This window comes from Dromaius novaehollandiae, chromosome 1, assembly GCF_036370855.1.
Source record: "Dromaius novaehollandiae isolate bDroNov1 chromosome 1, bDroNov1.hap1, whole genome shotgun sequence".
NCBI classification, from domain to species: Eukaryota; Metazoa; Chordata; class Aves; order Casuariiformes; family Dromaiidae; genus Dromaius; species Dromaius novaehollandiae.
The window spans coordinates 95677490-95704352 of NC_088098.1; the positions used below are offsets into that span (position 1 = coordinate 95677490).

The window sequence follows — 26863 nt, forward strand, 5'->3', positions numbered from 1 at the left end:
TTGGGGAAAGAAAACCACACTGAGACAAGCCTAAGCATTCTCAAAGCCTTCCCTCAATTTAATACTTAGAGATGAGCACACCATCCTTATCTTTTCTATATTTACATTTAGTTTAAGACTGCAAACTGTGTTTTTTCTACATCATCTCTTAACTGTGCATCTCTTCTTTCCCCTAGCATATCTGGTTGATAGCCTTGGTGAAAAATGACATTCCCTGCTTATGTTAACACATGGCCAACTCCAACCCATCTCACTTCCCTGCCATTCACATGTCTTGATGCTTCTTTTCACACCTGAGTATTAAGTTAATCACAGCTGGGAGATCAAGATACCTGGACAATCCAATTGAAGCAAAAGAACATATACAAGCAGAAATTGGAACTGACTGGTATCCATTCAATAGTTCAACTAAGTCATTGTTTAAATTGCAATTTAATATCTCCTTTTATTAACACAGATGGGTAACAGCTTAATAGTATTTGTAATTAAAGAAAATGATGTTTTGTAGGGTCCTTCTTATTTTAAAAGGAAAGTCTCATAACATTCTCATCAGTCAGAATATTGTGTTTTCTATTAAATTTTAGTACTTGCTTTACTCTTGCAGAGCATATGAATCAGTTGAAAAAAATACACAAAATTACCTTGTTTGATTATTGTGACAGGGACTAACTTCTTATTATCTCTTAGAGTAAGCTGAAGGAAGGAAGAAAAAAAAAAAAGCATTGGATAACTGCCATAATAGTAATTGAACTTTCCTAGTAACAAAAACAGAGGGCTCCAATCCAATTCCTCGCCTGCCCCAAGTTAACACTGGATATGGCTCTGGCCCCAGTCACTGAAGGTTACGTTATTGCTTCAACTCCCATGGGCTAGCATAGAAATAAAGCATTTTATCTCCTTCATTTGGCTCAAGCAAGTTATTTTGCTTCATAAGAACACAATATTTGACGGCTTAGGAATCCCCAATCCTTTCTTAAGAATCTCCTGAGCACTCACTGGGGAGTAGGCCAGAAAACTAAGAAACACTGACATTTAACTAGAATAAAACATCTGAAACACACGCAGTTACAAATTTGGTTACAAGATAAAATTTTACTCTCAGAAACAGTATTTTTACAACACAAACTATTCCAGAACCAGGTGTACATGTGTAAACTACCATCACTCTTGGGTGCATGGTCTGCTTAAAGTGGATTAACTCAGAGTTATCTTATTTGGTGAAACTGGTTCCATAATATAATTGGCCAGCCACCCACATTCTTCTCACACTTTTACTCTAAATACTTGCACTTTTCTACTGTTTGCTTCTCTTCAACCCAGATTAGTTTGTGCCCAAATGTTAATCCTTACCAAAGTTTTGACAACCTTGACGATAAGGAGCATATTTCTTAGAATGAAGAAAACGGCAAATCTCTAAAATTGTATCTGAGTACTGACTACCACATGCAGGTATTAGAACCAACTTTCAAAAGACCAGTAACACAATGACTGGAAGGGAGCAGGAAAAAGTTAATGCCACTAATATAGGAATCCTAAATACATTACAGAGTCAAAATTTTTTAGTCATATCTCAATTACAAGAAGGAGAAGAACTCAACAATTTCCTGTCTGTGTTAAACATACTCTACTTCAAGGCAGAACCACTTAATGTTTGTTTTGCACTTCATCATATCTCGTCTACTTCACATGAAAGAATATTTGCATGAAAATTCAGCATCAGATTTTTAAGATGTCTTTTGAAACCCACTTGTGGACCACATTTGTTTTAACATTTTTGATCAACCTATACCATCAAGCTCAGGCTTGAGAAATGTTACCTCGCCCCCTCAAAAGCAAGCTTTCATATATGTATGAGACATAGGATTATGTAGTCCTACTGGTTAATATGATCCTCTCTTTAAGTCAAACTAAATTCAGAAGCAGCTTAAGGCAGTACATGTGGCATAAAAATTTTATTTATAACACTTGATGCCAATGATGCCATTAAATTATAGATGAATCCATTTGAGAACAAAGTAAAAAATGGGAAAGATAGCTATAATTTCAGGAAAATCAAAACATCCTCCAAGAAACATTGGCTGTGCATACAAGGGATCTCAGTACAAGAAAGCTGATTACTAAGATCTACTTTGGAAAGGAAGCACAGCAACATGGGGAAAGCAGAGAGATGTACAACTATAATTCACAGAAGAACTTCCCAAATAAAGCTAGGTGAAGAAAGAGGCTGGTGCACAGCTACAATGCCTAAAAGTGGTAGATGACTGCATAGTGTAATAGCCTTTCACTAGCAACTTACAGAGATGTTTAAATGAAAATGAAGACTAGAATATGAATATAAGAAAGTTATACTAATATACTACAGAATTTCATAGTACTCCTGGTTTTGTATATTTGTTATGGGACAAAGCATATTATTTTGGTTCAAATTTTGTTTATACATTCAGATTGCCATCTGTTTTCTCTTAATTCTGCACACTGTTTCTCATATTTTAAGTATTCCTGGCAGTCTGGGAAGCAGATGGACATATGTGGGTTTTAGTTTTAACTAGAGGATTTATACCAACAGGCAGAATAGATTGCCTACAGTCCCTGCCTAGAACCATGAGGATAAACTCCTATGAAGGTATATGAATGTCTTCTGCCAAATGAGTCAGTGTCTCAGAGTGACTGGGTCTTTTGCAGTTCCTGGAATACCAAATTATCAACTGTGGCTTGCCTTTTTTCTGTATCTGAACAGCTTTACAGCTGCAGGAGTTCTCTTCAGAAGACCATCCATTGTCACAAATGCTTGTGCCATGGAGTCCTAACCAGCCTCTTCCTATCATATTCATAGATCAACTCACAATCACAAGATTATGATTTGGTGGGAAATAAGATGAATGGTGGGGCCCTAGAGCTAGTCACCACATGTACATGCCCTCTGGCTGCACTGACAGGATCCTAAAACACCAAGGGTATCCTTGGATACCAAGGATCCTAAAATACCAAGGGAAGGTAGCTGTTTATTTTATGAAAGCTGTTACTGTCTGTCACTGAGTAACAACTTTGCATTGGTATCAACATGGTTTGAAATTAAGAGTAGGTTTTAATCTGTCATTTATGAAGAATATAAAATTGTTTTCCTTTCTTATTGCTCACTTTACCAGTAGTAAGGCTTATCATTCTATTTTGCATTCGACTGAAAAAAATCTGTTTCAGATGTTCAGCTTCTGAAGTAACTCTAGAGCTGGTATTTAGGTGACTAACAGGTGGGATGAAATCCAGGTATCAGAAGAAGCTGCATATTTTATTGGATTTCTCATCAGGAGCCCTTATAACTAAATAAGTAGCCCTCAAGTCCTAGTGAGCACTCACGTAACTCCAGCGCAGAACTTCAAATCCTAATTATTATTGGTCCTTTTACTAGTAAAATATTCTCATATTGACAAGAGCATCCATTCTTTGTTGAACAACAATGGTTGACCAAGACATCAAAACTTAGCTTCTCAGTCAAAATCACTGACATGAAATCCATGTGTACGGCAGTTGCTGTACTTAAAATGCTCATGTGCACCTATCTGCAACTGCTGCACTTGAAATCTAACACAATGCTGTCAATTCTGTCATTTTCAGTCTCTAAAAAGCACCTAATACAGATATTTTTATGTCCACTAAAACTTACTACTTGATCAAACCACTTCAAAAACATGAACATATAATCTGAAGGAATGGATGTTTAAACTGTGTTTTCCAGACAGAGAATACAAAGCACACAGAGATTAGAAGCACTAGTTATTAAAGTGACTCTGGCATCTGTGAAAGAAGGATGATGGCAAATAAGGTACTGCTTAACGTCAGTCCAAAAGTAGAGATGTAAGCTGTATCAAATGTTAGGTATTTTTTCTTCTGACCATGCACCTATGGCAAATTGTAAAAAGGACTGCACTTCTCAGACATTTTGTCAAAAGGTATATGGCAACATTACTTTTAGAGACTCTTATATTTATCCTTCTTTCTTGAATTCCAATACCAAAAAAGGCCACAAATAACTAACATACAAAAGGGAGACTCCTCAAGGAAGTGTTACAGACAGCTTGGACTGGACAAGATTTTAAAGAGCAGCCATTATTTCCTCTGGAGTTTAACACATGATAAAAGCTGAGAGTCCTGCTCTTTGGCTGGAGAAAAAAAAAAAAAAAAAATCAAAGAGGACTCCACCTTTCAGTCTGGCGTTATGAAACTACAGGAACCTAATCAGACAGAAGAGGAAATTAATTTCTACTGCACACTCTCCACCCTACCACCACCCATTGTTTACAAAGGGGAAAAGAATGACCATCCCTAGAGCTCTCCTCTTTTTTTTTTTTTTTTTTTTTTAATTTTTTTAAACTGGATGAAACTGCCAAAAGAAACACAAGCTGATATGTCACTGGTGTTGAAAGGGCAGAATGACTAGATAGACTGGTAATGTTCCTTTAATACGCAGCCTTTAGAAACATCTCCTTATGAAGAAGGAGTTAGAATAAAGCTGACGTAAGCCAATCTTACGGAGCAGAATATGGCACAAACAACGTTTCGCCTAAATAATGCTCATTCTGGCTTTGCACTGAAACATCCTCCACCTAGTACTGTGGAAACTGAAGTAATACCATAAACTTAAGGGCTGGCTGTTGCCTGCTTCCCAGCCTTTGTTTTACAGCTTTTTGCATTGCTGAACCAAGAACAGTAAGAGAATTTTTAGAATAAACTTCTATAGAATATTTTCATGATACTTCTGTGGAGGGCAATAGAGCAGTACTGCTCTGGAGCTAAACCCTGGGAAGCTGACTAAAAAGACTAAATGTTGGCCCCAGTCATCTTTGCATGCTTAAGCTGTGCAAATATTTGGAAAACTATTTTAGCTCACTTTCTCAGGACTTCTCTCGCATAAATGGAATCCTTGGTGTCCCAAAGCTGGCGCAACGGAGTTCAGGTCTTGGCATACAGGGCTTGCTAGCAGGAAGAAAAGAACCGAGTTTGCACCCTGGATGCCAGAATGCATTACCTGGACTTGGGCTGCCACATACACCTTCAAAGACAGCTTGAGATTATGGGACCAATGGGAAGAACAGCAGATGTGTCTTCATCAACAACAAAATGAGATGAGTACCTTCCTGAATATCCAACCAACTGGCTGTGTATTACTCACAGGTAAAACATTTTCTCCTGAACAGGAAACATTACTACGTTTCCAGTACCCGTGGCACATTTTTTACTGCTCTAATTCTGCATGTAGTGCTATACTTAAAGTATTACTTTCCTAAATTAATACCTAATTCTTCTTTCAAGAAGAAAATGCATGGACTGTGGTTTGATTCTTGAAGGATTGCCAGGTCAGTATTACAGACAATTTACAATATTGTACAAAATTAAGTATGCACAATGAAAAAACAGGCATGACCATTTCCTACTATGAAAAAAACTGAAAGATCAGACAGAACAGAACCGTGAAGAACAGACCAGTGGATTGTTCCTTTATAATAGTTACTCATGAGCTAACACTTTTAAATTGCTGAAGTAACAAGGATTCCTACAACTTCTCTTGTGAAGTTCTTCCATAGTCTATCTCATGGATACCTTAAAAACAAACAAACAAACCTCCAGAAGTTTAACTACTGAAACTTGCATTTTGAAGAAAAAGTAAGGAAAAGAAATATGAAGAAACCAATTTAATCCCATATAAGAGAAGGCAATGCTCAGGAGTCATGAATAAAATGCTTATTTTCCACTGTATTAAAACTAGTCTACTAACAAGTTCGATCTACTGTTCCTTCATTTCTTTTTCAACTCTTGGAAGTAAAACATATTTGTATATGTGAATCTATGAATCTGTGAATCACATCCATGCTTGCTTGGTAGCTGTTAAAACAAATGCTAGATGAGAAAGAGAACTGAAGAAATGAATGAATACTGGTGTTTATTTTTGACAAAAGTCTTCAAATGCTTTAATGAAACAGTTCGAAATTCTAGGTTGCCACCTGCAAAGATTTAATGAATTGCCTATTGAGCTTGATAAGCAAACTAAGGTGCCCTTTCCAGCCCCCTCTGATTCTGCAAACACTTCCACCATATATGAGAACTACTGCTGAATTTCATAGGAAGACTAATGATTTCAGATGACCTGAATACATAAAAGATCCCTCTGTGAAAAAACAGCACTAGGTTATTGCAAAATGGATTCTCTGCAAGGACAGTCTTGACTACAGAAAATTATCTAAACACCACAAATATAACAGGTTAGCCAATCTGACTACTACAAGATGAAAAGAATAAGCAAATTTTGAAATTTAGAATCCACATATTGAAACTACCAGCTTCATCTTTTTTAACCCAGAATCAGTAGGTCTGGTCATCTCAGCTACAGCTCTCAATCATTTCATCAATACACACATACAAACACTTCTCCATACAAGTATTCAGTCCTAGATTTAACAAATTTTTGGTATTTGGGATCTGTGGCCATAATCTCTTTCTCATTTACCCTAATAGAGAAGCAAAAATTTGACCATACAAAATACAAATCTGTTATCAAGAATAATAGACTATTTTTGCATACCTGTGTTTGGGTATTAGGTACCAACTTGTACATGTTCTGGAGTTGTCCATTTACTTTTTTATCTGATTTGGCAGAAAGAGAAATAAATACACAAAATTAATTTTTGTTTTATTCAAAAAAAAAAGCAAAATAAGTTTATTCAGTTATTGTTAATAGCTTTTTCAATACCTAAGAAAGTAAGCAGACTTAATCATAAGGTATAAGAACACACTCTGTAGCAGTTTTCTTTGGTCTTGTTTCTCCAGATTTTTTTTATTTCATTAATCTGCAAAGTCTCTTCTTCCTGTATTGACAGGGAAGAAATCAAGCATATTCTTTTTGTTCTACCATGGGGGGATAATAGAGCTGAAGTGGTCTTTGGGATTTCCTAAGGAGAAGTCTAAGTCAGAGGTGCCTAAGATAATTCTTTAACAAAATTAATATAACTGAAAAAGCTAATCTACAAGAAAGAAACCCGAAAGAAAAGGAATTTCTGCATCCCGGTCTGTCAGGCTGGTACCACTAACAGGTACTGGTTAAAAAAATGGAAAAATTTAAGCATGTTTTAAGCTCTCCAACAGCTACTGTCTAAGCTCACCCTTACGAAAGAAATATGCACTTAGCACTGGTAATACAAAACATGCATATCATTTCTCTCTGGCTCTGACATGGTTTCCTTTGTTTCAAAGATGACCAAAGTAACTCATGGATTTGAATCTCTCATTTTTCTCCTTAGGCTTTTACAGGTGTGCCTGGCAGCTACTGAAGTTTCTTAGTCTCACAAGCTTCTTGTGACAGAGCTGTAAATGCGAAGGAGCAACAGTCCCCTCCCCCACCTCCATGATGTTACATTCTAATACGATACTTCAAACTTTGTTCACATCTTCCATCTGGACACTATTCTGCTCCTGCCAAGTTGACAGGCCCATAAACAAAAATCAAGGTAAACGTTATATTTCTTCACTATTCTTTCCAAAATGGGCAAACAATAGGAAAAAAAAATCAGCTGTAAAGGACTTTGAATTGAGAGACATTTAGGTTGACAGGCTGTCATGAAAAATTTTTCAAAGTGCTTGATACTTCTCAGGAACAGGACCTGTTACTGGCCTAAAGACAAGGGAAAACTGACAAAACTCACACTGACTTCATGCTTCTGCAAACATCAGTAATTTGCTGGTCATTATATACTGCTTTTATTTTTCTCTTTTTACTCTCTAAAATAATTTTGTATTCTATAAACTACAAATATTTTATTAGAAAGTGGATATAGAATAGTGGTTTTGCCTTTCAGAAGAATGATAGCACTTATTGATTATCTATAAAACTAATAAAGATGAATGGGAAGTGAGTAATCTTTTATACAGTTGACTTTTTTCCTTTGGTGCTTTCTTTTGATGAGCATTATTTCACTAGGTCTTTTCTATCTGCCAGGCTATTCACAATATTCATGGTACAATATCTTTGTTAAAACTCATTTTTTCAAAATATATAACTGCATACGAATTAAATGTTCATTCTGTTTACAACCAGCCCATTATCTGCTTAATGGACTAGAGAGCAATTTAATTTGTGATTTCCAAGAAATTCATTTCTGGACAATGACAAAAAATGATCTATTTTAAACAAATATCTGTTTGATCATCTGTCACACTTTTTACATCCCATCACCTTGCTGAGCTGTGAACAAAACACTGTGTTTGGATGGTTAGCCCTTTCCTTGAAGGATTACATTGTCCAGAAGGTGTTCTTTAGATCACAACCAGAAAATGCTTACTATTTTGGGAGTACAGAATGTAGACATAAAGGGAAATAGCAAGCCCCCAGTATTTAGTGGCTGCAGTGGAACCTACTACATATACAAGTTTATGTTCTTGAAAAAAGAAATCTCATCTGAAAAGAATATAAACTCTGACAAGAAAGTATCCTTCAAACCAACTCAGTCTGTCTCCACAGCTCACAAGAATGACTCTTCCGGCATATATAAAAAAAAATATTTAGAAATACATGATTTATAGAACAACAAATTTGATCATGTCAGTGGACACATTTTAATCATACTATCTTGAACACAATATTAAATTTTAAATACTATGCACTCTTTATCCCCTCTAAGCCTCCTAGAAAATGTTTAAAGTCTGGGAAAAATTGCCATTTGGTAAGTTTTATTTAGTGCTCTGAAGCAATGTTTCCTTTTAGGAGATAGATACAAGAAAAGACCATCATCATTCTCCATTTTAAGGTCACAGTATAATGATGGCATTTTTCTAGACCGCTTCAATGACTCTAAGGGGAGTAGGCAGGTACTTTAGAGTTACAGCAATCTAATTTATGTTTAAGGCCAGCAGTATTTACACAGTATGAGGGCTTTTGCAGTGTTACAAGCCAACCTACAGCTCCCTTCCCTCGTCCTGAGTACACTGAGCTGTGTAACTTGGCTATAGCTTGAAACTGAGGTCCAACCCAAATTTTAGAAATCTCACATGAATAAGTCTCTCTTATGAGACTTCCCATTCTTCATTTTTCTAGTCGTGCTCAAAATAGTGAGGATAAGAGTTTACATTATCTTCTGACAAGTATCTTGCTCAGAAATTTTGTTATGTAAATGTTCAAGGAAAATAAATCAGACTGGACAATGTCTGCTAAGCCTCTCTTGTAAAAGAGGATTCCTCCATGACAGCAGTAATCTTTTGAGCAGTATGTTGCTTTTTCAATGATTACTTTGATGCCACTTTGCATGCACACTGCCCTGTGGCTTTGGAGAAAAAATCTTGAGATATGACTGAGAACAGCTGGAGATGCTATATGATGTCTCCATGAAAACCTAAACAATAGCATACATTATCAGAGCATAGGTACAAACACCATTTGTAAAACTCCTTGATCAAAAACTAACCTCAAACTAAATTTTTCAGCAGAATCACAAAGGGCTCTTTCTATTTGTTTATTTACTTTAAACTGAAGAGAATCCAGTACCAAGTCAAAATTCAGTTTTTACTTTTATTGCTAATACGTCTGGGACCATTGTGATGCACGCTGGATAGGACAGGCTCTGTATAGCTCTTAACCAGCCTGCACTTACAAGGACATATAAAATAAGATTCAAGCAAGGATAGTGCCTTCCATCAACTCAAATTAGCTGTGATCTTACTATGCAAGGCCAAAGGAGAATGCCTGGAAGCCAGTCAGAGGTGTAACAATACACAAACAACACATTACATGCATCTAAACCAATCTCTGTTACGGTTCTGTCAATCTGCAGCAGATCTCCTATTATTTGCAACGACAAGAGAGCACTTGTCCAAAGAGCACATGGTAGTTTTTCAAATACATACTATTCCTAGTTTCACCGATTCCTAAAACAATTTGTTAGTGGCATAGGGATGGAATTCAAACAAGGAAAAATTGATCAGTAGTTTACTTTAAATAATATTACAATAGCAAAAGAAAAGCTGCCAAACTGGGTATCTGCTAATTATTGCTAAATACTTACTAGACAGAACTGTCTTGTGATTGAAAGTCTTGCTCCAAATACTATCCTCTATGTTGTCTTTAACTCCAAATTCATAAAGTGTGTTTGGCTTCAGATTGTCCACCACTGTCTCTGTAACTGGGCAAAGCTGAAAAACCCATTTCTTTTCTTTATCCTTTTCTCTGTAACGAACGGTATAGAACCTGTTTAACAAAAACAAACACAAACAAACGTGTGTGCATGTGTGTGCGTGTCTGTACTTGCCATCCTACAAATCGTAGCATCAGGAGTATTATATCAAGAGCGAAATAACTTTCTCATTATTCACCTGGCTTGCAAACAAGCATATGTGGTTCTGACCACAAACTGCAACCTCATTCTACGAGTAGTTTCTGTGATAATCTGACATATGCCAGAACTGTACAATGGAATCATCAGCCTATTAGTCAGGAAGCCTCAACCAATTGCTTAAAGTCTTTTATATCCATCCAGGGCAAGGTGTTCCCCCCAAAATTAGTCCAAAACTATTCGCAAGGGGAAAACAGTAATAGTTGACGTTTATGCAATACATTGCTCATTCAGTGATCCCATTATGTATTGCCCACACCTAAAACAAAAAAGTAAAGCAAGATATTACTTTTGGCAGTTTAAAATCAACAATGGGATGAATGCTAACACATTATGAAATTAAAAAAAAAAAAAACCTATAGAAATTGCCCAATTTGATCAAGCAGCACCACCCTGAAAAAGTATGGCTGCAATGCTAACGAGTATAAAGGAACACAGTGCAAATGATGAGAGTTATGGCACAAGAGCTCCACCACCTGCTAGTGTCTCATCTTCAATTTATATACTGTATTACTGTCAAAACAAGGATTTTTTTGGTAAAAAAACATAGCAAGGTTTGGCAACTTTTTCTAAGTATTACTGGAAATTGTTATATACATCATAAATAAAATCCATCCATTGTTCTTATCCTTCTCACATTTACACTAGCTGAAAAATGATGAATTCCATCCAGTTGTATTTTCCCCACTCAACTAATAGCTTCAGGAGAACTAACACCACAAAACAAACAAAACTCTAAAGTTTTTTTTACAGGTCATGCCTAAAGAATCACTCAGAAGCAAAAAAGAAAAACAAATTTTCTCAATTTGCTTTGGGAGATTTAATCCAGATATTACATAAGAAAATATATGCAGATAAAGGAGGGGACCCAGAGAAAAAAACCAAAATGTGCTTTAATTAACTGAAAAGGTATCATGTCATAAGGTCCAATTTAAAATGAATTAATCTGCCAAACACAATACTGCCAGTGCACAAACCCACTTTTGCCAAAATTAAGCAACTTGCAGAGTAGAGTATAAGGGAAAGGCGAAACGGAAATATCCACTTTGTTATTAAAAGGCAGCCCAAGGTGAGGCAAGTGCCAGTCTTGCAAAATACATTCACATGCAAACTTTGACAGCTATGGTATAAAACATATAAGTAAAGTCAAATTTGTTTTCTCCACACCAAAAGTACAAGTTTTTCTGTTTTATTAGCTACAGTTCAGAAATGGTGGGCTGAATTAACTATACAAGAGAGATTATTGCAGATATTCCTCTAGGTTATAAAATTAATGTCTGTGTTGGCTCACAGCTCTCTCTGTTAGCTGTACTGCTTTGCATTCAAAACATTCTGTTGTTTATCCCAGAATGGCTTTGCTTTTCAGTAATGACTAAAGTTGTCCATGAGCATTATAATACTTCACTGGGGGTTGGAATAGTTCCTTAGAAATATAATTTATGCATCTTTATCGCTCTGAGAACCCTGAGCAGAAACAAATTATAAGTAATCCTTTATGCATTTTCAAATGCATAGCAATATTTATAGTTTACCCTGAAATTTATTTGCTGTTCCCCCCCCGCCCCTCCATCCCCCAAACCCAATGCTGTTTTCCTTCTTGGAACATTCAGAACAATTGTATCTATTACATTTATTTATATTCCCTCATAGCTATTTCTCAAGCTATTGTCTTGATGTTACAGAAGGGATACAGTACAAAAAGACTAAGCAGTTTGTTCGATATGGCAGAAGAAAAAAAAATAAAACAACAAAAAAAAAACATTTCCTGAGCTGGGGAAGTAGGCTAGCTCAGCAGCTGCAAGTAGTCCTGCAATAGGTATCCTGAATTCCTTACCTCATACGCAGCTGGGGGCACCTTAAATAACAAGTTTAAAAGCAAAGCAAGTAGACCAGATTTTACTGTTATTCTATCGAAAAGTTGTTACTATCCCATCACCAGTCCCTAAGGTATGTCTTAGCAGTCCTTTTTTGCAGTGATGGCCAATATTTTCCTTTGCTATGAGGGCTCCATTTTCACATGTGCAATTTGCAAAGTCAGGCTTGGAAAGAGAATAAATATAATTAGTAATGAATATCCACTCCCTTCTTACAGATTCCTGGAATACCACCTGGAATAATACCACATAAGGGTATTATTAATCTGCATCCTTACTTATACGGTCTGTGCTCTATTCACACTTCATATGTCAAGCAGCATAAGATCTAGCTATAAGATAGACTGACAAAGAATGTTTTTACAATAAATTATTGGCAGTGGTAACATGACAAAAAGTTCCTCTCCTTTATTCTCTTAACCCCTTCATGCATAACTACAGAGACATTAACACAGACTGAGAAGCTTACTTGAAATCTCTGCCACAAATAAACAAATCCCATCTGAAGCATAAATGCATCCTGATGCACTGTATAGTCTTTTGTAAGAGATTTAGAATAGTTTAGACAGATTTAGAAACACAATGCACAAATAAAGCTAGTCACCTTCTTCCCAGCTTGTCTGAAAGATGAAATATCCTTTGTTTTTATGTTCATCCTTAAGTTTTCCTTTCTTAGTTAAATGGGATAAATATGAAGTGATTGTATTTGGTGGAAAGAAAACATACTGATTCATTTCAGTTCTTCAAGGTTGAAATCAGTAGCTGCATCAGAAAAGAGCAGAATCCCTTCCTCCCCCAAATCTTGTTTCTTCTAAATAGGCTTTTCAGCAGCTGTCCCATTTGCCTCTACTATAGAGAGTGTTCTGCTTGTGAATACTATCTCCACACCTGCAAATTCCTTCTCTTTAACATAATGTAAAATACCAAGAATATAAATCCAAGTCAAAAATCATCTTTCACTGAAATTCAAAAGACTATAAAAAAAATCTGACATGGAGATTGTCACAGTTGTGTCAAACTGTGCCATAAGAAATAGGCACATGAAGCATAGGAGAAACGTGCTCTCCACTCCAAGATTTCCAAACCTGTAAAAACTTCACCAAGGATGTAATTATTTCAGTGGAAACTTGCCACAACTAGTACTAAAAAAACACTGACTGTGATGACAGAATTTCCGCAATCTGTTTCAATAGGAGGAAATCAAAACAAAGTTCAATTTAGCAATTTGCAAAGCAACTCTGTTTGAATATTATGAATATCCAAATTCTACACCAACATGCACTTTTGGGGAAATACAATCATTTCTTTACAGACCACAAATTCAGAAATGGGACGTTTTGTTATTAAAAAACAATAATTCCTTGCTAAATCTGACCAACAAACTGCCAAATACAGTGAAATTCCAGGGCCTGCATGAGAACATCCTTCTGATGAAGTTTTACTGTCTTTTTAATTTCTCCCTCTTATCAAACTTTCTATAAAAATTATAGTATCAAAAAAATCAACGCATACAATGAAAGACATGAGAATGCAGAAAAGTCCAGTTATCACTCATATATATCAATCCCCTTGTGGCAGTGACATACACACACAAAATTTGCACAGCTGGGCTGTGATGTATATCAGAAGCTGGCAAAAACGATTCTCTTGGTTTGCAAACATTTAGAGAAACCTCCCCTCAGATCCCCAAGAAAATGTTATAAGGCAAGGTTAAAATGGAATACAGTCACACTGAGGTAGAAAGGAAAGGTGCACTGCAGTATTTCTCAGACACTTATCTCTGTGTGGTTAAGTATATCAAAAATTGCCTGTGTTCTGCAGGGCCCTAATCGCTAGTAAGAAAGTAATACACAGTTCAAGTAAAGCATCACGGAAACACACCCTGCAGCGCCATTCACAGCTGTAAATGCTAGCTTGATGTTTCAACAGCAAGGAGGTAGCACACCTCAGTTTCTGTACTCTACAGTAATTACACTGAGTGAGAATTTATTTTAATCTACATTCTCACCACATAAAAATACCTGTCTGTATTTACCCGCTTTTTATCTTTATTCCTTATTTGTTTTGCTAGAGGGTAGGAGAAGGGTACATTTTATCTGAACAATGTTTATTTAATAGCATCTGTATTCCTATTTGCAACAAATACTTCATCAAAATATTTCAAGGTTCACTTCACTTGTTTTCCAGCTTGGTCTCTATTAAACATTAAAGTTCTTCTGTTAAGCCCCTTAAAAATTAATCTATCCCCTTAACGGGCCATGTTTCATTTGGTCATTACAGGCTACCTGTAACCAAACCGCTGCAGGGACTGTAGAAGCCTTTTCCCTCCTCCCTTTCCACTAGACAACCGAAAGAGCGATACATTCCAACTACTCAAACAGAAGGGGGTCATGAGCAGGTGAGGGGTACAGTCTCACTCAGAGCTAATTGCTGTAATAAAGCCAACAAAAAAAGTAAGCGGGGGAAAGAAACAGAGTCTGCGTTGGCCAAGATGGTCTGTTGCTATATGCCTTTTTGCAATACTGTGATGTGTTTATGTTCGCATTCTTGAAACTCTCTCTACATAAGAAGAGCCTTAACTATTATTTTATAGTATTCTGATGTCACTTGCATCCATCTAGGATACACACAAAATGTGAAACAATGGCTCAATTAAAAGCAGCAAAAATAATCTCATAATTCAAAGAAGCCTCAAGAGTCTGATCCTCTTCCATCTGCCAATCAGTGTAAGTACATGTGCAACGTCTGTGTAAAAGACTATCGACCTGTTATAAAAGGATGTTTCTACCCTTTCTATGCTCAATTTATATAGCTTTTTTACAACTCACAAGGCAAGGCAGTGAGATCTTCTATTTCTCAGCTTAAAGCTAGGCTTCTTATTACATAAGGTAACAAAATATGATGAGCGCTTCAAAGAAGTGGCTCACAGTTTTGCTTTTGAAATTAATGGAAATCTTGCTCCCTTTTTTGAGGAGCAAAGTTCTAGGATAGATAGGCAAAACCTTGAGCTTTCATATATCCGTATAAATGACACTCTCTTGCCAAAAATTTCACTATCATTTCTCCAATTGTTAACCAAAACTCTCTTCAGTCAGATTTCCAGAGAATCCTAGTACAGTCACATATTTGGGTCCAAACAATTAAGTACTGGAAACCTTGTGAGGCAGATGGTTTTATGAGATTTCCAGACTAAGTCAGTTTGTATAAATACCATGGGTTTTTTGGAACCTGATCCAACCCCAAACTCCAAACAATTTAATGATGACTGTTTTAGTTGCACATGGCAGAAAACAAATAATTAAGCCTGGGAGAAACAACAACATTTCTGCTCTGTGATTTCATGTCGTTATAGGTAAAAGATTGCATTTTTGTGCATATGAATGTAATCAGACTTTTTAAGACACTATTCGCACACACATATACTTATTTGTTTATGGTTAGATATCATTAGAAGCATAGCATCCATTTAGTGTCAGAAAGGAATTACGGTAATAGTTTCAGCTATGATTTTTCAGATATTCAGTATTTCACAAATTGACACACAGAGTTAGTTATACTGTTTCCCTTTTGTTGCCAATTTTACTTGAAAGTAATAGACACAAACAAATGTAAGAAGTGAGAAAGAAGCACATCCCTGATGGCTACAATTAAGCTTGCAAAGCATTTGCTAAGTCAGTTTTCACTTGTACATGATCTTTAATAGTCACTTTTTTGATTTTTTTTTGTTTTTTTTTAGCAAAATTACTTAATTGAACTGAAGAATTAGAGGCTCTGAAGAACAGGAGGATGACAACCAATAAATCTTTCCATGTTTAAACAAGCTTTCTGCCAATTGTCCCACAGCAGTAACTCAAAAGCATCTAAATTCCGAAAGCTTATTCGCTGCAGTATGTTTTCCTTAAGGAAATCTGCTAAGTTTAAAATCCATTTTCTATGACATCTGAAACACTAACTGTAATCAAGTTGCCAGCTGCATAGCGACACAGATTTGTAGATATCCACAAAAGGGGATGCATGCAGCTAACTTTCTGTATTAGGGTTTTAAAAACACTACTTCCGTGTGCTGTGTAACATAAGAAGCAAGTATGGATTTTTCCCTCTTTTTCCCCTCTTTATTTTTTATTTTCCTTTTGGTGGAGGGAACAGCTATAAAGTAAGAAAAATCTGCACTGAATGTAAATACGAATTAGGATATTTAAAACACAGGTAAAAAAATTTAAGTGATACACGTCAATTTGTCAGTTCTTAACTTAGATATGCTGCATGAAAACAACATGCCTTCAAATTTACTATTTCACATGTATCTGAAGCTTGCTTGTTTTTATATTCAGACCACCTGATACAGTAAAATAAACAGTTCCTACCTACAAAACCTGTCTGTCTTGCACGGGATTAACGCATTTTCTGATCCTTCCCTCCCCTTTGCCAAACAACTGAAGCCTGCTAGGACCCCTGCTCTGTTTTGGGATCTGTGGAGTTGTTCTAACCAAAGGTAAGGCCAGGAAAAGACTACACAATAGCGGACACTCTCTTTTTTCAGACCTAACTGGACAGTGAATATACCCCCAGTATGTGTATTATGACAGCTCTGTCCATTAATGATTGGCTGAACACTGAAAGGCAGAGGAGAAACAAGTTGCTCTGCTCTGGAACATAAAAAGGGGAACTAAACATTAACTTTTGGGCAGGGTATCATAACTTTGCCATCCTTCATCAAGTACCTCATACTGGTATACGAAAATAGAGGATGCTGAGAAAGCTAAGTTAACAGTGTTGGCGGAACCCTTCTGGTCTTGTGAATGTTTTAAAAATTACATAAAACTAAGTTATTTGGTTTTTTTTGGTTTGGATCACTTGTTTTTTGCATTGTAGTGCTAACGCTCTGACCACAGATGATGCAAACTTCAAGGAGGCGCTAAAACTTGATCTTGCAAAGAATTCCAGTCCACCCCAATTGCAGTGACTATCTCTGCTTCTAACAAGGAATGAAGGTGTTGGGTTATCTTGCAGAAAATGTGCAGCACTTTATTGACTCATGCTCTTAATCTCTGGAGAGTTATATGAAAATAACTGAAAGATGGTTTGCTTAAAAATGGCATGGATAAAACTTTTCCTTCATTGGAGTTTCTTAAAGAGCATTTTGTACTGAATGAAAACTATGTGCTTGCAATAAACAAGCAATAATTTCATTGTTTCACTGAAGCAATAGAAGAGCTACCAACGCTCTTTGAGAATGTTGCACCTCTTGCTCAAAATTCATTCTTTCACAAAACCAGATCTTCCAAGGAATATTCCACTGAGGTCAGACTTGCACTAGGGAAGACCCTGGCCAACAGATCCAGGCTATTCCATATGGTTTCTTCTGAGTTAGTAACATGTCCAACTAGCTTATGTTATGCAACATTTGTATAAAAGCTAAATGTCAATCGGAGATGGGAAAATCTGAGGCTGAGAACAGTGACTCCATTTCAGATCAGACAGAATTAGAAATCTAAAATGTCATGGGACATTAATGGCCAGAACTGAGTTAAGGGATCAAAATTAACACATACTGCCAATGTCAAAGAGTAGAAGGTTAGTCACTGTACAACTATCTTGCTGATGATTAACAGTACCTTTCAACATCTCACTCTAAGCAGAACCTGCCAGATCAAAAAAGAATCAGATAAGTGAGGTAGTCTATCCCCACAATAGAAACAAATGCTGATGAATAAGTTGTCTGAATTTAAGTCTTAAACTTTTAATATGAGGCTAACTTGCTAAGGATGACTACTTCATAAATTTTATCATCACAACCATCAGCTCAGTGTTGCAGTCATTGCACGTGAGCAATGCATGTAACTCAAATGTCAAATTGTCCTACGTGAATGTGACACTTGCGTTTTGTTGCCATGATATATTAAGACTACTTGGTAAACAAAATCACCAGATAATTGGTATTCTTTATTAGTTGTGATTGTTACTAGTCACTTATACAATCAATATATAACAATCTCTCTCTCTCTCTCTCTCTCTATATATATATATATGTAAACTGTTTGCAAATATACTTGAATCCATTCTCTGCCTGGAGTTATAGAAATACATACTGTGGGTCACATGGAGAACTATTCTCATAATTTGTACAAATCACAAGTTTCTTGGTCCAGTAAAGGTAAGGAAAAGAAGATCACTTAAATTTTTATATTTTCAATTTAATTTCTTTCTCCGTTCTCTTTACTTCTATGCTTGACTGCAAAATAGGTATCTGCTTATAGGCACGTGCCCAAAATTTTATATGGCCATTTGTAATTTGGCTTAGGTTTTTTTAAACTAGCTACTCATGAGTGCCGGAATATTTTTACAGGGTTGAAGTGCAGGAGATATTCCAACATTTGTTTAATCCTTCTGATCTTTTTCCATACAATGGGCAATGTGACTTTTATAGAAAAGGCCTCTTTTGGGGGTTGAAAGGGAAATAATTTGGCTGTACTTTGGTATTTTTCATCTCTGACAGTGTTCCATTAAAATGGAGGGCATGTTAAAAGCAGCTACGCGAGAGGAATCAGCTGACTAGACTAAACAACTGTTCAGTTGAAGCACCTGAACTTTGGGAAATGTGTACTGACTTAACACATAGATGTGGTAAAAGCAAGTCTCGCTCACTACACTAGCAAACATACAGAATACATTCCGAATACAGCAAGGTATCACTAAGTGGTGCACTTAGTGGAGAACATGATGTAGTACGTTAAACAGTTTATTCAAAGTTTGGGTCAAGGAATGTCCAAGAAGAATACTCAATTACTGGCTGAAAAACAGAGTTGATGAAAGCATCATGGTGGGTACCACATGTCTTGAATCTCCAGGTAGGTTAAGATTGGATATACGTTTCTTCTGAAGTGTCCTTCCTTCCCACTGCACAGTGGGTGCTATAATTTTGCTTGCTGACACAGCACATAGAAAAGATTCCATGGTAAAAAATGTTGTGAAAACCATCACGTGGGCAGAATGCTGTTCCTGCAGGATCAGCTCATTTCTTGCAATTCTAACTGCAGGAAACGATATGCTTCTTTATTAGGAAAGCAACATTAGACGTATGAACCGTTTAAAATAATTTTCAGTTCTACTAAAAAGAAATCCAATTCAATTATGTGCTTGGATATTTCCTAACATTTCATAACAATTTCCTAATAAAGACAGACATTTGATGTTTTCAATAGTATTTGAGATGCTAGGCCATGATAAAAATGCTCATGAGAAATTTCTGAAATTTGAAAACGGTTAGTCCAAAGCTTTTGGGAGGTATTGAAAAGATCTTACTGGCTGCATGGGCTTTGCATCATGATCTAAGTTTGACATTTCCTGCCTCCTATCAATAGTTTCGTTATTAACACCAAAGTAAGTAGATTCAAGCTCTCAATTAGACAGTTACAAATCAGACCGAATACAAAAGTGGTAAGAAAAAAGGAGCATTCTCAATAATGCAAAGATGCATTAATAAAGCCAAAGATGATGGTGAGAAACTGGATATAGGTGCATCCTGAACAAAGAAAAAGGAAAACAACATGAACAACAGAAAATGGGGGAACAAAGTTTCTTCTTAGTTTTTACAAAACACTGCGCAGTTGAATGGAGCTTCATAGGATGTAAATAAAGACCAAGAAAAACCTGAAAGCCTTCTGCCATAAAGAGAATACAAAGAGAGTGCCAAAATGTCAGAGCAGGGAAAACGCCAATATTAACAACTTTAACAATTCCAGCAAATTAGTTTTACCCATTTGCTAAAAGTTGCCTAGAACATAATGGTGCACTCAGTTGAGAGGCTATTCAGCATTCTGACTTCTCTAGAAACTGCTACTTGGTGAGCCTTCCTGAGCTCCCCACCTGCCATATCAGTCATTAAGTAAGTACAGCAAAACAAAAACTTTACAGAAGAGATCTTGTTTTACTTAAAAAAGAAAATTTATGAAAATTGTACTATAATACAAGGAAAGTGGTGTGGTGATAAGGCCAATCATAGGAAACAAAAATCAAATATCATTAAAACAAAGTGCCATCCTCCTATCAAAGCACAGCCAAAGACTGACTTTACTACTACTTGGCCAGCTTTAAATCAAGACATTTCCTATGATTCAACAAAGTTTCTTTGATTAATACAAACACAAATAAAGGTAGAGCCAAGGTCTCTGGTTTGAGAAGAACCAAGCATCTAGAGTGAAATAGCAAGATTTGTACTTCAGCGTGCAGGCACCTGTCTGAATTCACACACAAAACAAGTAAATGCTTGCTAAGCATTAATTTAAGTGCAGAAGAAAACTTACTTCACATTCAGAACTACTGCTTCAGTGTTTTAATTTCCACTGTCAAATTTATTCAGCCACACCAGATAATCACCTTCATACCCTCAAGCTTGAAATGCTGAATTAAAACATGACCATCATAAAAACTGTTTTCTGTTACATTACCTGTCACTAGCACAGTTACTTGTTGCTGTCCAGTCATGTTGAGGGTTGACTAGGATGCCCCAAGAGAGGAAGACAGAGGTTGGTGTCAGAGTCCCAACTACCAGCTGCAGAGGCTTTTGAGTCTTGGTCCGACCTATATAAGAAACAGACCATTCCAATTACAAGTTCGTTCCTCTCTCCTACATTATGTAGGGGAAAATATTTGCAAGCAACACATGTGCAGCTGGACTCACTGACTGTGTGGGTGTTTTACTGTATATTTATGTGGAACATGCCAACAACAATAAAAGAAAAAAACCCTCTCCCCTCCACCCTTACAAAGAAGTATGACATGATGCAAAATACTGTGGAACATATGACACTTTTATGAGGGCAAAAGTACAAATATTTTTCTTGTTTTCTAGGCTGGTTCCTATTCTCTTTCTCCATTGTTAATCAGAAAGCTAAAACAAACAGCTTACTCATCAAACTATTTGGCAAATCTCCTGTCTACAGTGAAATCCTTTTCTTAATCACTTTCTGAGGAATCATGGAAAATACATGAGTTTTAAGGAAAAGAAAAATCAAGTTCTCGTCTAACTTGAACTCATTATACCATCCTCTTCATGATCAACATATAATCTGAGTCTCATTTTTCCATTAGTTCCCAGTTAGAGACTGTAATGATTTATACACCATAAAACTTAGAATGTATCCATGTAATTATCTATTTTGATCTATATGAAAACAAAACACACAACTCCCCTGTATTAATTGGTATTTGAATACCAGTGTATCTTTTAGAAATGTAACCAATCTTCATAAAACTGCAGTGACTCAGAGTTTATCACAATCCTTAGTAAATTTTCCGGTTTAACTACGCTCACTATTAAAAATGCCTGCCTTATATCCAGTCAGCACTAAGCCACCAGCTGTTCTTACATCTTTGTCTGCTGGACTAAAGTAAATTGTAGGAATCTTGTTTCACAAGTCAATTTCTGTAAACTGTGATCAAGTCCTTGATCACATACTTAAGGACTGTGTCATTCCCCTAAACTTAAATGATCGATCAATCTTTCAGAGTCTTCCACCAGAAGTGTGGAAGATTTTTCAAACCTTTAGTCATTCTTCTGCCTCTCCACTGAGCTCTTCAATTTATTGATTTCTAGCTTCAATAGTGGATGAAAAGTCAGTGAGGCTATTGAATTGGTCCCCCTCTGACCCAATTAATAATTATTTATATTTATAGAAACAGCCAATAGCATCATGTCTAGGGTAGCCATCCAAAATGTAAGGGGTTATAATGCAGGTTCCTCATCAGAACCAAACTGAGGATTTGAAAAGTTTTTTTGCTCATGCTTGAAACAAGTGCCCCCAAGGTTTTTGACTACATTCAAGTATGATCTCTTATCTCAGTTTAGTTCCGATCTCCATACATAGACTCCTCTGCAGCTCTGCCCCCAGATTTTATATTATTCAGTCAAATGTCTCCTAAAAATTTACTTCTTTCACTAACTCAATGCCTTTGCAATCTTACAAGAAAGGGGGGGGGGGAAGGAAAGGAAGAAAATTTTTCTTCATCGAATATAAGTAAGTTTGTGCAACTTACTTTTGTCTCAGGAACAGTAATCCCTTTATTTGCTTCACATTAAAAAAGAAAGGAAAGAGCATTCACTAAACAGGCCTAACTACAGGCAACGAATTAAAATATTGCCAAATGTAACAGCAAAGTAATGCTAATTCCAGTCCCCCAAAGGCTACATTTCTTTGGGTCTAGAATTGTCAACTGACCCACTTGAAAGAATAAGACCAGCTACGAGGTTGGGATAATTGTAAATGGTACCCTAGAAGCCATAAACAAAAGCCAGAGCCATCATTAAAAGAAATAGTCCAATTTTCTGCAACTGAAGCAGATACTAAAATTAATAATCTTCAAATACTGCTTTGGATTTTTTATATATATATATATATGTTGCATCTGAAAGGTAAATCACTTTTTAAGACCTCTCTAGAGGCATCTATACATTTTTTTTATGTTTGCCCATGAGGGAGGAGAAATTAATCCCAAGTAATTACCAGGAATTAGAATAAATTCCATATAAAGATCTGAAAGTATAAATACATAAATACAAACAAATAGTTTATTCTTTGCAACAGTTCCATGATCCTAAGCAATTAAAGCACTAGCAGTATTAATGTCATGATTAAGGTCACGTAGATAGTCTTTGGCACCAAAAAGACTCAAACTCAGATTTCTATTCTGCTATGCATAGTTTCAGCTAGAAGAATTCCTCTTTCCTCAACAAATTGCATCAGCAAATTTAGTATTCATTTACAGATACACATACACCAAGAAAAATTATCATTTCCATTTAGGCATAAAGAACACCAAAACGTCCATGGATGACAGAATCCTTTATGGCAGTTTGAAGAGAGTACACATTATTAAACTTTGACCCACCAGATCATTATATTTCAAGACAAAACGTGCAGAACTTTCCCATATTTACTTTTTTAGATACACTGGTGACCTCTTTAAGCACCTGAAATTAGTAATCTAAATTTTAATTCTCATCCATAAGACCTTTTTACGAAAAAACAATCTTCGGGTGCTACTTCTACTTGAACACTACACACTTGATGAATTACTAAGAAATACAGCCTACCTTCTAACTACCCACACATGGGATTTGGGCATCCGAGTCAGACACCTACAATTACAAATACCTTTTCAGAGAAACCCCATAAAAGCAGGATTTTGTCTTCCTTTAATTACTTGGAGAAAGAGATGCAGTAATGGTAAAATACCTGAGCAAGATTTCTTGTTATTTGAATTGCGTGCCGGTCTTACTGAAACTAAATACCGTGGCTCTGCATCTGTAAACAAAGAAAGCAGCAATTAGTATAGACTTGCCATTTATTTAAGAAAGGAATCAACCTATAATTCATATGAAAAAGTACAAGATTCCATGAATGCCTGACAGGTTATCATAACTGTGTGATCTTCAGGTATGTTTCCTTAAAGATTTATTCACCAGTCATCCAGAAATACTCTAGCCATTGAATAAAATACCCCTGCACACACAATTTGGCACTTCTTTTTGACCGAGACGTAACAAACTGGTGAAGATGGCAGGACATACATGCAACATTTCAACCCAAACACTGCTTTGGCAGTGAGGGAGAAGGAAAGCCTGGATGAAGAGGAAGAGGTTACAGCAAAGCAAAAAAGTGGCTAAAGAAGTTAAGAGGGTAGAGCCTGAAGAGATGCGACCAGAAATATCTGCACTCCTGAACAGAGACTGAGGAACTTCAGCTACAAGGCAAGAGTTCCCAAGGCAGCAGCCACTTGTTGGCTGTTTACAACCTTCCCAATCTCAAGGACTGGCACATGAGCAGTAGAAAAGAAGGACATCAGAGGGAATTTGCATGGCCTATTGAATGGTACATAACATTTTTATATACCTGCACTGTAAGAGAAAGCAATACATGGAGGGGAAAAGGTTGTATGTTATTGCTTCCACTGTTATATATCCATATAGAGTACCCAAGTGTGGATTACTGTAGTGGCTGCTGATGCCGCCAACTGAAGAGGACTTCCGAGCTCAGAGGTGGCTTCAAACCTTCAAACAGTATTTCTACCAGCAATTATCTACAAAACAATCAACCTTAAAACGATCTCCACTTCCACCAGTAACTAGCAGCATAGTTGTTAATGATGTCAAAATAGTGTCTGTTTTCTTTGTATACACAATAATTTTCCTCTGCTTCTACTGCCAGTCACATTACACTGGTATGTCTTATGAAGAGGGTTGTTTTAATGCACATGTTTTTATAAAAGATAGTTTGAACAGATTTGCAGTGACGTTCCAAGGAGTTACAGGAGCACTACCACAGGATGGAGCTGTCTTAATGACTACAACATATCCTATATACTTTTTAAATAAATGACATACTAAATTCTACTTTTAAAATTAGCAGTGATTTAATTATGGAGATTCAAAACAAAATAAAAACAAGTAAATATAAAATGATAACCTTTACTGACACATTCTACAACACATATTTTGTCTAACCTTTCAGAACCATTTCATTGCAGCCATTTTTTCTTCATTGTGACAAAATAAAACTTTCTACTTTCTGTATTCTGCTTCAGGCTATTGACCTCAGTTTTCCTCTTGTAAGCAGTTTCTCAGTAAAGAGCAGACCTATCAGTCTGTACTGTAACATTGTAAAAAGAATAAAGTAACTACATCAACGATTTGGCAGGGCTTACCCCCATAGGCTAATATTAAATCAATCAAGACTTGCATGACCTTCTAGTCACAAGAAACACCATAAAGTCAGACACACATGATACAGTCTCCACATCAGCCACTGCCTTGTTTTGCAAGTACGTTACATACCTTTTGCATTGAGTTTTATGAGATCTGACTGTTAAGTGCTTTGACAATTTGGGGTACTTTTTATTAGAGTTATTACTAACTTTTAATAGCCATGGGATAATGTTTGTATATAATCCATGAAGGACTGTGACTTTGACTGAGATCTCTGGGTACTGTTAAAATATACGTAATTCTGCACACAACAGGAGAGCAACAGTTAAATGATTTTCTTATTCAATAAATTCATCTCAGAGACAAACTACATTTTCCAGACTTTCCAACATCTACATTTCTTTTGCATTTAACCACTATGCATTTTCTCATAGCAAAAAAAGAACCTTTGCAATGTACTTCTAAAAAAATCTTTACACGATAGAGATTGTCTATTTTAACTCCAGTTTACACTTTTGTGCAACTTCCCCTAAAAGGTGCAAATGCTTCATGTCAAAAAATGCTAACACAGAACAGGTCACATTACATAGCTAAACAAATGCAAAGCCTTTCCAAGGATGAGAATTTTCAGCTTTCAATTTCAAGCCTTAAGACTGGCCTTAAGCTTCTTTTAAAGTAAATCAAAACTGCAGCTATTCTTGAGTATTCATTCACGGCTATCTGGGTGTCAATTGTGAACCAGTTCGTGAATATTTTGGAAATACTAGCCTTCATAAGATAAAATGATATGAAGCAAACCAAGTTTGCTGTAACTTTTACACAAAAGCTAACACATTTTTGGGACATTTGATTCAGTTTGGACGAACACAAGCACACATGGTAAGAGGCCACAAGTTCAGATGATGTTTCTGGCAGTGAAAGCCAGAAAAGCTAACCGTACAGCTTAAAGTAATAAATGCTTTGATTAAAACAATGTTGAGAGGGAAATGGCAAATTTAGTTTGGGGAAATTCACCCTCAGAAAGAGGGATATTTTTCATTTCTCTTGATATCAGACGTCAGAGTTTTCAGTCCTTAAATATTTAAAGCCAAATATTAATTCTCACCCAACTTTTAATATTTGAAAAGAAGTCACAGGAGCTTGTAAAGAGATACACACGGGCAGAATTGAGCTCACCATACAGCTAAAGTAGTTTTGAGCAGTATAATTTTTAAGGAAAAGTTTATTCTATGTAAAAATTTTCTTCAAGATAATTTGTCTAAATCTGTCTATATTGATGAAACATTTGGTTTCCTGCATATTCCAGTGCACCAAACGCTTTGTAGTGCACCAATTCAACACAACCACTGAGAAATCATTGTTTTCTTTTACATCCAGATTTCTATAAGGAGAGAGTAAGGAAAATAAGTACTGAATAAACAGAAAGCTTGCAACACTACTTTGAAAGGTTATGCCAGAGTGGGGAAAACTGTAGTAACTTAACTTCACTAATTCTATGTACATAAGTCACTGAAAGCCCATGCTATGGGTGTACTTCAATTGGTTGTTTATTGTTTTTAAATGGTTTCAATTGCACCCAAAATAAACATAACTGAAATGAGCATTGGAAGCAGCTGCAAAAAGAAGGCTAGAAAAAAGAATTAGTTTAAAAAAACAACAACCCCAACTTGAAATCATCTCTTCATTTCAAAAAAATCACTTTTAATATTTATGGAGGATCAGTTCTTGTGGGATTTGTGCAATGATCTGGACATTTTTTATGCTGGCACCTAAAAATAGAAAATGGGATGACACACTTAAAAATAATTTATTTGTTTTTCCAGTATTTTAAACCAAATTCTCTGCTGTGTATTCACGTCCATTTGTGAGATGTTACCACCACTTCCACAAAGTGCAGAGCAACCTTTAACTACCAT

The 26863-nt window shown here is 36.2% G+C and overlaps 1 protein-coding gene and 1 long non-coding RNA gene across 51 annotated transcripts in view; one reads left to right on the plus strand and one right to left on the minus strand.

The window, feature by feature from the left end:
- ABI3BP (ABI family member 3 binding protein) overlaps positions 1-26863 on the minus strand; it is a 180944-nt gene that overhangs the window by 117820 nt on the left and 36261 nt on the right. For all 50 annotated transcript variants that reach the window (XM_064521187.1, XM_064521321.1, XM_064521286.1 and 47 more), the window contains exons 3-7: positions 23479-23547; positions 20692-20824; positions 10044-10225; positions 6575-6636; positions 642-693 (exon numbers count right to left, since the gene is read on the minus strand). In XM_064521187.1, coding sequence (XP_064377257.1) covers positions 642-693; positions 6575-6636; positions 10044-10225; positions 20692-20824; positions 23479-23547 — 498 coding nt within the window. The remainder of the gene's footprint in view (positions 1-641; positions 694-6574; positions 6637-10043; positions 10226-20691; positions 20825-23478; positions 23548-26863) is intronic.
- On the plus strand, positions 14529-16603 carry LOC112990529 (uncharacterized). Its single transcript, XR_003261095.2, has 3 exons — positions 14529-14642; positions 14866-14970; positions 15981-16603. It is a non-coding gene; the product is annotated as an uncharacterized LOC112990529 (long non-coding RNA).